General features: G+C 40.9%; 2 protein-coding genes across 5 annotated transcripts in view; one reads left to right on the top strand and one right to left on the bottom strand.

Annotated features, from left to right (window-relative positions):
* Positions 1-13,178, top strand: part of LOC107226920 (tyrosine-protein kinase transmembrane receptor Ror) — a 126,349-nt gene that overhangs the window by 17,560 nt on the left and 95,611 nt on the right. The window lies entirely within an intron of this gene.
* The window catches only part of LOC107226948, a 110,486-nt gene continuing 100,948 nt past the window's right edge, over positions 3,641-13,178 (bottom strand). For 2 of the 4 annotated variants that reach the window (XM_046734672.1, XM_046734673.1), the window contains 2 exons: positions 6,905-7,041; positions 3,641-6,445 (listed from right to left, as the gene is read on the bottom strand). In XM_046734672.1, coding sequence (XP_046590628.1) covers positions 4,076-6,445; positions 6,905-7,041 — 2,507 coding nt within the window. In that variant the 3' untranslated portion in view covers positions 3,641-4,075. Of the gene's footprint in view, positions 6,446-6,904; positions 7,042-9,865; positions 10,044-12,734; positions 13,056-13,178 lie in introns of those variants that run through there. The other 2 variants (XM_046734674.1, XM_046734675.1) reach the window with 2 other exon arrangements.

Raw genomic sequence — 13,178 nt, 5'->3', positions numbered from 1 at the left:
AAAAGATGGATGTCAATTTTTAAGACTCTCCTGAGCGCGAAATATCGTTTAAATTGAGTAAATCGATGCATTTTATACGTACGTTGTAATTTTAGATGAGAATTAATAAAAATGAAAAATGTCCACTTTGATGAACGGAAATATAAATGCTTGTTAGGAGAGAGTGCATTGGTATGATCAATGAATTTTTATTATTTTTTTTTTATTTTTTACTTTCTCCTATAGCCCCTCAATGGGATTTCGGTTCGGTTTCGAAGCGAGTTTCCGCGGTTTTACTGCCGGAGGCTTTCAATTTCCACGGTCCATTGCGTTCCGGTTGTATTTACCTACCTAGGTATGATTGAATGCGTACTTTTTGCAATTTCGACTACACGGCAGAGAGAGAGAGAGAGAGAGAGACACCTGTCTGCAGCCTGAAAATCATACGCAGACACTGTTGGACCATGCACCGGTTTAAATTCCCATCGAATATCGGTATTGAATTCCGTATCTCTGTATAGGTATACGCAAACGTTCGGGTATCATAACCATTTGGTCATGGGTCATGTACAGGTGCATGTATACATCGTACATGGGGACTGTACATTGCAGTCTCATCTCTACACAGCTGAGATACATACATACATATATATATATATATATATACATATACATATAATGTAAGTACATCCGCAAGAGAGCCGCAGACGTCACGCGCCTCTCGCAAATATTGGTATATATCAAACGATGTTTGCTCAAACTCGCACAACACGTATAATATCCAAGCCTGCAGAGGATGATATTTTCGTCAGGCATTAGTGCATACGATTTCAAATCTCGCTGCGAAATTCTGTAATTTGAGACTTTTATCCGGCGTAACAGTAATACGGTATAAAAATGTCTAAAAACAAAAAAAAAAAAAAAAAATTGATTCGAAATTCCATGATTGAATAGTGAATTTGACGTTTATGGCATTGAATTTTGATTGTAATAAGTTGCCACTGAGATAAAAAGAGGAAAAATAAATAAAATAAATAAACTGAAAACTGATAGAATTGTTCCCCGCATTGAAAAGATATTGCTTATAGGATTAAATGGAACATTTACTGACTTTATACGCAGCCTTTGAATCGTCGATTTGGATAATTTTGCTGACTTAAAACCGTAATTTTAAGGATAAACAAAAAAAAGTCGTGAGAATAATATGTCGAGGATTTTACTACCATAAACTTGCGTGGCAATTGGGGGTAGAAAATGCTACGCCTTGTGCTTTCCACCCCTCAGTGAGAAAGAAGCAAAGAAAAACAGAAAATAAAAACTAGAAGAGGGTAAAAATAAGTAATATTTTTCACCGACTTTACCGGCGCGTTATGCAAATGCATCATGCTAGAAGCTTACCTTTATTATACAACCAAAAGTTAGTTGACTGAATTGAGTTATTTAAATCTGTCCGCTTCTTAACTCGAGCTTTTTCTTCTTCACGGATTAGAATTTTCACCATCGTGTACGAAACGAGAAATATTCTTCCCCAGCTTCCGTTACACACGGAAAAGAGTCGGCACCGATTTTATTTATAGGATTTGACGGGGTGTCGTAAATTCGATAGGTAAAGAGGTGAAGCTTGACATTTTGTAACGCCTCGTAAAGCGCCTGCCTATATAGATTCTCGACGGGTATACCTTACAGTTATAAGTATTTATGTGTGCATCGTTATGGAAAACAGGAATTACTGTATCGGTGTGTATAAATAATATCACCGACAAACATTATACACGAGTCGCGAACACTGTAACGATTCGTTAACAATCAACTCTTGTACAGATAATAAGCGCTGCTTAAATATTGCGAACACTGCCGTTATTTATTTAAAATGAATTGTTTTTGAAAATTCTTCTTAGCCGTATTATCATTCAGTTCTCCATAATTCCATTATCCATATGCATGTATATGTCAAATTGATTTAACCATCTTCTTTTCTTTTTACGCATATTCAAATGATTAATTGAACGTTCCGAGACGTGTTGACGCCCATCTAGGTGCGTGTAAATAATATCGTAAAATATAACACCGCGACGAAATGACGCTTAGGGAATATCCCTGTATATATGCTATAATTTCTGACTGCCTACCCTGTGCCTACCTACCTCTTCGCACACGCGTGCCGCGTGTATATGTGTATACTATACACGCCTGCAACTGCATCGGTATTAACACTCAGCTACGGAAGTTTTACGAGACGCCTGTAAGAATACGAATTTACGATAGGTGCGTAATCGAGACTTATTATCTTAACAGGCGTTTTAACAGCTCGGGATAATCGCCAACCGTTCCCGTCGTTCTCTCCTCTTTACACATACATATATGCATGCGCATGTAAATATGTATGTACTTAGGCACAGAAACACACGCGTACCTAACTGCGGGTATCCTGCGTATGCATAATCTATAAACGTACAGATTTTTCAATTAACATATAGGCTTAATGTGCGACTTAAAGAGCCAAGCGAACGTCTTTTACGACTCGTTTTACACCCGCGCTTCTTTCGAATCTGCATCGGTAGAATAAAAAAAAAAAAAAATTGAAATAGCTGCACTTGATATACACGCATATACATATACATATCATTAGCGCGTTTATAGTTCAATATTTGATAGATGTATTGTTACAGTAATTAGCGTTTTCTTGGTCGTGATTTGTTAGAAGCGTAGGTGCGCGTTTACCTGAACACATAAATGATCGATTACACGCACCCACGGATAACTTGATAGTTCGGTAACATTGCGAAAGAACTGTAAATAAAGCGAGGAAAACAAAAAAAAAGAAACACCGAAACTCGCGATCAAATACAGAAACTTTCGTCAAATATTTGAGAATAATTATTTTTTTTTTTTTTTCTTCTCTCCACTTTTTCCCTTTTTACCTTACGACGATGCAGACCCGTGTTATTTCAAGCGTACGTACGTACGTACGTAAATATGTTACAAAAAGTTTCGAAACTCCTTAAAAAGTACACAATACTTTAATAGTGGCACGTATACCTAGTAGTAAAAATACCGGAGAAAACGTTTTATTAGAACGAATGATATAAAATATTTATTATTATAATAATAATAACAATCATTATTATTACGAACATTATCATCATTGTTGTTGCTGCGACAAAGCCGCGTACCTACGTAGACGCGGACGAAGGGCGGAATAATACAGGGAGGCAGGGATGTCAGCCATCTACTAAATTAGTTCTCTACCTAATCGCTAACTGCACCGCAAAGTTGAACCTGTACCTACCGTCACGGCGTGGTGTACTTTCGCCCCTATGGGAAAGGGTCTGCAGGGCTGCCCTGCCTGTCGGGTTAAATTTACATTTTGATTGCGACGTTCCTGGGACGTGCGGAACAGTCCGCGCGTGCATGTTACGCAGGTACAACTATCGTAACGTTAGCTGATGCAACAACCTAACGACGTCTCTACCTTGTCACGTATCTTAGGTGGGTAGAAGGTATGTATTATAATGCATTACCTCGTAATAAAGGCGGGAAGACACCCGGGATAATTGCGTTACTCTTACGACGGTTTCCGATTTCTCTCATTACCTTGGGTTCTAATTTTTTTCTCCTCTTTTTTTATACGATACAATTTTCGACGTCAGCGGTTGCGTTTATACATATATATTCGATCATTTCGTTAGGTGGAATGCCTATACCCTATGTAATGTATAACCTAGTCTAGTAGTAAATTGTTCATTTCTCTGGTGTTTTTTTTTCCTTTCGGGACATTGGATGAATTTTTAGGATTATCTCCCGACGGACTGTGTAATTACGAATAGGTCTACTTCAATCGGTATCGACACTTTGCGGTTTTTGAAGAGTCCATCTTTCGATACTTGAATACGATAAACACTTTATCTCTATTCGTGGTACAGTTCTTAGACGATAACGGAAATCCACGCAAACTGTGAGTGTTCGATTTCCGAGTGTAGAATAATTCAACCTGACGTCTGCAAGTCCACGATCCTAACTGAATTCGCGCGTGAACTCAACCAACTTGACAAGTCAGCGGCACAAGTTTATAGTTACGAGGTTAAACTGATCAGTATCAAACACATCCGTTTCCCCAGCAAGCGCACCAAGGAACCTTGTCACTTCCGGTACTGAGTTTCCTGCCCTTGGACACGGTGTCCCTGCTACTAACGGAGTTCGTTCTCTCCCGTTCAGAGTTGGTCGTGGTAGCGTCGAGCGCTTCGCGTCTAAGGGAGAACCTGCCCTCCCTGGAACTCTCAACGCTGGATCTTCGGTCGGTCCTGGTGGTAACGATGGAGGGCCTCTTTTTGGCGTTGAAATACAAGGAGACCCTGCGTCGTTGTTCGGCCTTCTTGGGCGAATCCTGACCGGATGAAGAGGATCGACTCTCGTTCTTGTCAACGGGCTCCGAGGTCGTGGTAACGCTGAGCTTTCGCGACTTGAGCGAAGTCTTGGCGGGAGATTCGGGTGGCGGATCTGTGCTGGACGTGACACTGCTCTGCTTCCTTAGGCGATCCTTGCGGCGTTGAGCGGCCGGCGATAGCGGTCGCTTATCCTTTATCGACCCCGATCGCTCCTTCCTGAGGGTCCGTTTCCTCCTCAACGTAACCGGCGAACCGGGGGTCTGATTATCCTGCGTTTCGTCGACGTGAGAATCGCCGTCTATCGATGTCTGCGTCTGGGCCGGAACCCGGTTCGCACCCTCGTAGACCATCCTGGGTACCATTGGTGCCCCCGAAATCCCACCCGGGAAGACAATCGGCCCGTGATAAAGACGCTGACTCTGAGGATTCGGTCCCTCGAAAGATGTCACCTCGAACCCAAGCGGTGGAAGTCGTGGTGTGGACTGGACACCAGTATTGGCATCCGATTCCAGATTCCGGAACTGATTCGCGGCCATCAACAGCATCCGCGAGTCACTCTCGAGCTGGTTCTGTCCTCTCGAGTATCCGTTCACCGGATTGCACGGCGGCACCGCCTCGCTAACCTGGACCGACAGAGGCCGCGTTATGGGGGACTCGACGGGGGCGTAATTCTTGTAGTTTTTACATTCCTGTTCGAAGCTCTGAAGAAAGGGGTTGTTGAAGAGCCTGTAGTTAATGGTTGGTAGTCGGGGTATCTCGGGAGTGTCGGGACTCGAGGGAACCCTGGGTTTGGGCAGCTTCAAGGTGACATTAAGTTGGCTCTTGTACGGCCTGGGGGTGTTGGATATAGCGTCCAGCGTGTTGTCGCTCTTCGCAACAAGGTTCTCCGCGTTGAACATCTTGAGTTTCTCAGCGAACGGCAGACTCTGGGGATCGCTCGACAAGTCCTGGCAGGACAGTGACTTCACCAACGGATTGCCGGAGCCTTGCTTGCACGCGGTATTACCGGCCCCCTCGATAAGCAGGTCCTCCGAGGTCACGAAGGCACCCGGCTGCCCTTCTCTGTCGCCACCCAGCGGATATCCTCCGCTGACGTAGACGTCAGCGGTACCTTTGCCGATCACATGGTTCCGCGATACCACGGTCGAGCTCGTCTTATCACTGCTGGAGCTGGTGCCGGTGGTCGTGGTAGGTTCGGGGCTTCGCTGAGTCCTCATCTTGGACGGCAGGGGGGCGAAGAAGTGCTTCGGCTTATCGGCGGAGCTCGGGGGCGCAGAAGACTCATTGACCTGGTCCCTGAGCCTCACTCCGAAGTCCCATCCATTCTGACCGACCGACTCGCAGGAGTTCGGACTGGTCCCTGAGCTCGGGTTCTTGCAAAAGGGGTCCTTAAAAAGGCGCACGGGCTGCTTGAACCGGATGTTCCGCCGCTGGGGGAGACTCGGAATCACCGAGGATTCTTGAGTTTGGACTGTCGGGCCAAATATCGAGTCGACGTGTCCGATACCAGGGGTGTCAAGGTTCGGTAACGGGGTTAGGTGCCCGTTGTACATCGTGGGTCGCGGTGACATTACCATTTTCGGGTAGTTTGGGTCGCTCGTATTTGGGAAAACGAAAGGACAGTCGTTAAAGTACTGCCGTTCGGCCGCGGTCAGCGTTCCAAGCTGCAGGTCAAAGGTCGACGGGAAGTAACGAAAGGCTCCGTCTTGCGACTGGTCACTCGGTGTCTTCTGGACCTCGGATTCCCGCGTGGCTTGACCCTCGTCAGTCGATGCGACCGTCGGTTCCTTCTTGTCTTTGTCTTTCTTGAGCTCCTCCTCCTCGTCGACTATCGATAAATCGTCGAACTCGACGTGGAGACGGTGCAACGAACCGGAGTTCATCTTCTCCGATGCTGATATCTTCTGGTTCTCGGCGTTGTCTAGGCGCTCCTCGTGGCTCTTACCGTTTTCCGTCGTCACCTCCTCTTCGTCCTCCTCCTCCACTTCCTCCTCCTCCTCTTCCTCCTCGTCAGCTACGTTCTCATCCCCAGAATACTCCGCGTACGAATCATCCGGGTTGTCATCTTCCCCGGAGCGACCCTAAGAAATGGAAAACCATCCGTGAGGAAACGAAAATAACGTCGAAACGGCCAAGTCCAGTCAAGAAAACGTGACCACTGATCGTTTTATATTACAATCGTACTGCGTTTCGCTATTCCTTGAACGATTACAGCTAGTTCCGTTCGTTGCTTCCACTTTTCTTGCACACACGTTTTCGAAAATTTCCCTCTGCAGGAACGGCTTGGTTAATCAATTACCCGCAGGGTCAAGGAACGAAAGGTCGACAGGGTCGCTATTCCGCAGCCGTTCAGCAGTTCGCTCTAATTTCTGAAGCGAGAGCCCTTTTATTGGCAATTAACGTGACGAAGAGATCAGAACAAACGTACAAGGCAGTAAAAAAAAATATATCGCCCCGTTAAGTCCGAGGAGAATGAAATCCCGCTTCAATTTCGGAGAAGTAGTAAACGGCGTTTAATAAATTAGCGAACGAATCCTTACTTCGAGTTCATCGCTGCTTCCATGGGCGCTCTGCGACTTGACGAGTTCCTCAAGCTTGTCGTATTCATCTCGTAGACTCCAGATTTCCCTCCTTAGCTGCTCGTTCTCCCTCCTGAGTTTCTTTATGTCGTTTTGACCTGGAACAGAAATATTCGCGGTAATTTCGGTTGTTCGACCTTGCCACGATGAGATTTAAGAGAGGAAACGGAAAGGGAAAAAGATAATGGAAAGTCCAGCCACACGCTTGTATTAAATTCTGGACGACAAGGTACTGCGGGACAGGACTTATTTCTGATCCTTCCGGCTTTCGGTCAACGCAGTGAGCGGCAAACGAAGAGGAGAAAGATCGATGGTTTCTCGAGGGCGAGGGGAAGTTTACTTTCTCAGGTTTCATTTAACCCTATCATTTTCTCCAAGGCACGAGGTTTGTTCACGCGGAAGTGACGTATCGCCGCGAAGCAGCGGTGAGGTTCAATTACTTAGCAGACCGGAATTAGACGCGTGTCTCCCGGATGAGAACGAGACAAGACGAGAGTAGACGAAAAGTTTACGAACGACGAATCGAGATGATGACAAAAAGAATTTGTCCGCTTGACCGGAAACTCAATCTGTTCCAATGAACAATACCTAAGAGCTTGACCTGGAGAATGGACGGAAATCTACACCCCGTCGATTTTTATTTCCTACCTTGTTGTATGAAACGTTTGTACGTGTGTGTGTCTGTGTTTTTGAGAGAAAATGATTCGCGAGAAGCGAGATACCGAGCTTCCAATTTTACCTCCCAAAGGGAATTGGAAAAACTGTAAGAAGGGATTTGGAAAATTTCGATCGCCCAATTCAGGCTTGCTGAAAGTTGGAAAAGACCAAATCGACTTATACCTCTATCTCCAAGATCGGATAAAAGACATTTTTATCTGGCCAACTTGCTCAAATATCGGAGGTACTTACAGCGACGAATCGCAGAACGGTGTTGGAAAAAACTTGTTCGATATACGATCCGGAAAAATCGCGCTGATTACGGTCAATATCATCAAAAAAAAAAGAAAAAAATATTTATCATACCTTCTCTGAAAACAGATGAGTGGAAATCAATTAAAACAAAAAAAAAAAAAATTCGTGATTCTTTTATCTTGTAATATTTTTTATATTTTATTTGGATAGAAAATCGGATTTAGTACGCGATTCGTTTAATCTTAAAAGCGCCACATACACTCATAACGCTCACGTATAATATAATCCCGATTTATAGGCCCGTTTTAAAGTGCTTGCGTGTGTGTGTGTGTGTGTGAGAGAGAGAGAGATAAAGAGAAACAGCGATATTGTCGACGAAATTAATTTATTTAAATCTCACATACGCATGTATGTGTAGAGTCAACGTATAACCTATACCCACGTAAAAGTTGCTGGTCTCTGCAAGCTCCGTTGATCCGATGATTTAACACTCAAACTTTTTTTCATGAATTTTCTCTCCCCCCCCGTTAGTCAAGAATTCTAAGCCCCTCCAACTTTCAACGAATACGCATCTGAATAATTTCCTTTTACATTTTTATTTATTTTTTTTTCTCCTCTCACAAATCGTGTCGCTACAATCGTTTCTCGGAATAAAGTAAATTTTGAAAAACCGTGTGATTGCCATTCGCTTCGTATCAATAAATTATTTTCAATCATCGTGCATTGAAGGTGATTCAATTTGTTTCGTTGATTTTTTTTTTTTCTTATCAAGAAAAATATGTAACGTATATAAGCTGTCAAGCTCACACTCGCATTTCACATTTACAAATTGTACGCATTATAATACCGAACGTTATTTAAGCTTACTAAACTCGTAGATTTTTTCCTCTGATGTCATTTAGCACATATCTAACACATAATTCGCAACTCAGGGTCAACTTTTTGTATACTTACATCGTATTTTAAGTTTACACGTTCGAAATAGATTTTTATTTTTTTTTTATTTTTGTTGTTAAACTGTTAACCTGTTACGTTTTGTATCAACGACGGACTGCGACAAAGACTCGGAAAGTTGAAACACAAAACTAAGCACAGCCTTAAAAGATTAGAAAATACATGCAATTTTTCAATACAGGAAACAAACAAAACGCCCTCGTATGATTAGCAATGTGTACAATTTGCAGGTAGCTAGAAACCGTAAAATAATTTGAAATGAAAATCCATCTACAAATATCTGTACATCTCCTTTGTCTTCGTTTCCAATTTTAGAAAGTTCTGTTTCTTTTTTTAATCTTCTTTGTCCATTTCCGAGACATTCAGAATTGTTACAAAACCGCTGTTATGCATAAAGAATTGTGACTAATGTGATGAGAAGATTCTCTCACCGCGGAAGCGTCCATCAATTCTGCTTGACGTGTGTATGGGTGTACATATATAAATATAGGATATATAGTTTTATATATATATATATATATATATAAACACCTGTGCAAAGTTTTCTTTGGCCTGAAACCAACTATTATCTGTAGCTGTCTAGATTCCGACCGAGTAACACATCTTCTTTTCTCATGTTATATACCTGCAGATGACGAGATGTTCAACTTTGGAATATCAATTCTGTCAAAAGAATAAGGTTTTCCTATTTTTCTTAGTATTCTTTGGGAGAAGAAAAAAAAAAAAAAACTAAAATTAAACGATGAAACAAAATTGAGAGTAATTTAAGCTCGGATTCCTTGACGATATTAATTTTTTGTGTCTTTAAATTTTTATCCTAACTTTTTCCCAATCAAAAATGCCACCTGTCGTTAACTTAATGCAGATACTTTGTTAATATGTTTTGTTATTAATTTATTCTGGATAGTATGTATTGCCAGAAATAAAAAACAAACTTTTAAAACTGTGTACGATTATTATATATATAATATACATTAATACGTAATTAAACTGTATACACATATTTTGTCTTAAAAAATAATGAGGTAAAAGCATATTAGTGAATTTAAAACTCACGTTCCGTCTGCATAACGTATTATAATATTATAATATTGCGGAAAGCTGGAGACTATAAGATCAGGCCACTGTGTCAGAAGTTGATCGGTCGTGAACTAAAGTTCCGTGAACAATGAGAATATAATTAGAGTATAGCGAGAAGCAAAGATGACGACGCGGATATAAATATGGAGAAAACAGGGTGATAAATCGGCGAGAATGTACAGCCGAAGGTTACAAGTGTATCCGGGTACAACAAAAAAAAAACTATAGCGAGAATCTGCGCTCTTCTAAGTAAGAATTTTTGAGACTTAAACCTTCGCGAGTGAGCGAATCTTAATTGTATGTCGCTCGTACGAAGTCCGAGGCGTCTTTAAAACGCTTGTGCGAGCCTAACTATTTTCATCTTTCCAGCCACTGCAGCATCAGAGAATCGCGCAAGATGCTCGTTGCATCTTGAAACTCTAACCACGCACGGCTATTTATCCCTCCCCCGCCGAAGCTTTTGATACCTATTCGCGTTGAGAGCGAAAAATAGAAAGTGAGAGAGAATGAGAGAAAATATAGAGGAGAGGAAGAGAACGAAACAAAGATGGTATACAGGCAAATGAATTTGCCTCTCTCGAGTGGGCATCTCTCAGAATCACGTCTTATTATAATTTTTCCCTGCAGACACATACAATGTTAAAACAGTATTATATCCTCTTTGTAATATTATCTTTATTTCTCTTCTTCGATAGTTTATAGATTTATTTTCGTTCCGATCTTTTCTTCGTTATTCTTTTCTTTTATTTTTCCATTTTCCATATATATGTATACTTGAACTAGGAAATAATAAAGCCGACTAAAATTATGTACCTACGTACGTATATAATAATGATAATAAATACATGTATACGTGTAGAGGGATTAGCTGAGAAAAGAATCGTCTAACGCGCATGCGCTAAAATTCTAGAGCAAACATGCATTTGTTCCGTCAGGATGACCAACATTTTTGAGGTTACATGCATGGCGGCGAGCTGTCATCTGAACTTATGACGATTGGCCAACCTGAAGAAACGACGCTATTGCTCTCTAATTTTAACGCATGCGCGTAAAAACGATTCTACAGTTATAGCTACTCATTCCGTATGGATAAAACGTGTTTCTAAAAGCCTTGAGAATATCGATATGGTATAATATGCATATATAGGGTGGAATTTATATCGTCGTAATGAAGACAACTATAATAGACAATCCCAGAACAAACGACGTGAATCACTATCAGAATTATACATATGCGTGAATGTGTATACGTACATACATATATAACCACTACCATGCGTATCCATTATACATATAGTTGTATACATTTCGGTACGAAGACGTCAAAATTTTTATCGTCGAACAATAAAACGACGAACAAATTAAAAAGAGATCGAGTTGTTGATGTCTGTGAGATTCTGTTTTTTATTTTATTTTATTTTTTTTCTCGTCCTCCCGAATGTAAGAGAAATTTGTGCAACGAGAATAGGGTATACAATATTTTTATTATTGTTATTGTTTTTATTATCTCTCTCGACGCGACTTATTCCGGTGTAACCCGAATCACGATATTGCACGTACACAGATTTGCGAGTGCAAAAATATCATTGCCGCTGAGGGGAGGACGAGGCGTTTTTAGACACAACCGACCGTTGAACAGTATCGCTTTTCAACATCGATGTTTAGCACAAAGATGCGTCTTGATCTGTAACTATCAAAACGAAATAATAAACATGAGAGAGAAGAAAAAAAAAAAAAAAAACACCGGAAAAAAAAGAAAATTATAAACTATGATGAACGTGTACGTTCCGATCGACGAAAATCACGTACCGAATTTTACGACCGATTAAAACTATCCACGTGACCGTTTCAAGGCCGCCTATGTAAAGAAAAAGAAACAAATAAAAAAAAACAACACCATTTCTCTCCAATTTTGTTCAGTATGGTTTTTCTTCAAACCGAATTGTTTGAAAAAAAAAGTACATCCAATGAAAATATAAATGAAAACATAATTGGTTTGGACTGGAGTTAAAAAAATTTAATAAGAAGATCATTTTTGAATTTCGACTGTCTCGCCTCCGAAATCGAGTTGAAGTAATGCAAAAATAATTCCATAATTCCTTGGAACTCTCATTACGAATCTGAACTCGAAATTTCGAAATTCAAAAAGCGAATCCAATATCGCGGACAAGCATTCCAAAAGTCACTTGGTATTGCCACATTGGATTAAAGGGTTAAATGGAGAAATAAAGCCCTCTGGCGACACGGTGAAGATAAAAATCTGAAAAACTGATGGAATTAATTTTGAATTACTTGAAGCAAATTTCAGGATTGGGTGAGTTGACATTGAAAAGTCACCTTTTTAAGGACCAACCTAAATTATGTATATAATTCCTAATAAATGTGTGAAAACCAATACTAACGAAAAAAAAGAAAAAAGCACACAAACTAGTTAAGGCAACTTGGTAAAATATATGAGATGTAAAAAATCTTGCCTATGGAAAAAAAAACATTTTTCCCCTTCTCCAAGTTTTTCCTTTATTTAATAATATAACATGAAGAGGGAGAGAGAGAGTTAATTACTTCTCTCCATCCCCTCGTCCAAACTTACTTTGCGCGCCCGCCGCGAATACGTTAGTTTTAAATTTTAATCACAATTTTGATCGCAACTCTTCGCTTCTTTCTCTCCCTCCAAGTTTTCACTCTCTTTCACCGTATGATTTACACCCTCAAGCACACGCGACTCTTTGCAAGAAAAAATGTAAAAATTCGTTTCATCGAATGATTGTGAAAATAGTGTTTTTATTTTTTTTTTTTTTGTTTTTTTTTCTCGTTTCACGAACTCTCGGCTCGTAAAAAGACCTACTTTCTCTGCTCTTTCCTTTGCTCGTGCCACGCTGCCTCCTGTGCATGGTGCCCATGCCTCTTCAACGATGGCTCGAGTACACTTAAGTGAAGTAACGAAATATCCGTCGCACATTGACTTTCCATGGAAGATCGACGGTTCAAGGGATGTCCGAATTACGAATATATCGGGAAGACAAAGAGCTTTAAATCACAAAGATCCAGCCCATCTAATTTTTGGCAGATGTTAATCGTGATCGAATGTTTCGCGCGAGATTTAGAACAAAAACAGCCTCGTGTTATGTAATGAAGATTAACGATCAAACCATCACTATCACCATCACTGCACGAGAAAAATCACAGTTAGTAAAAATTTTCGAGTATTTCATCGCGTCTGGTACGGAATCGGTGAGAAGTATAATACGAGACAAAGACAAAGCGGTGAATGCATCGATTTAAGCAGTTT

This window comes from Neodiprion lecontei, chromosome 3 (genome assembly GCF_021901455.1).
Source record: "Neodiprion lecontei isolate iyNeoLeco1 chromosome 3, iyNeoLeco1.1, whole genome shotgun sequence".
Lineage (NCBI taxonomy): Eukaryota > Metazoa > Arthropoda > Insecta > Hymenoptera > Diprionidae > Neodiprion > Neodiprion lecontei.
This window is presented reverse-complemented; position numbering and strand designations above follow the sequence as displayed.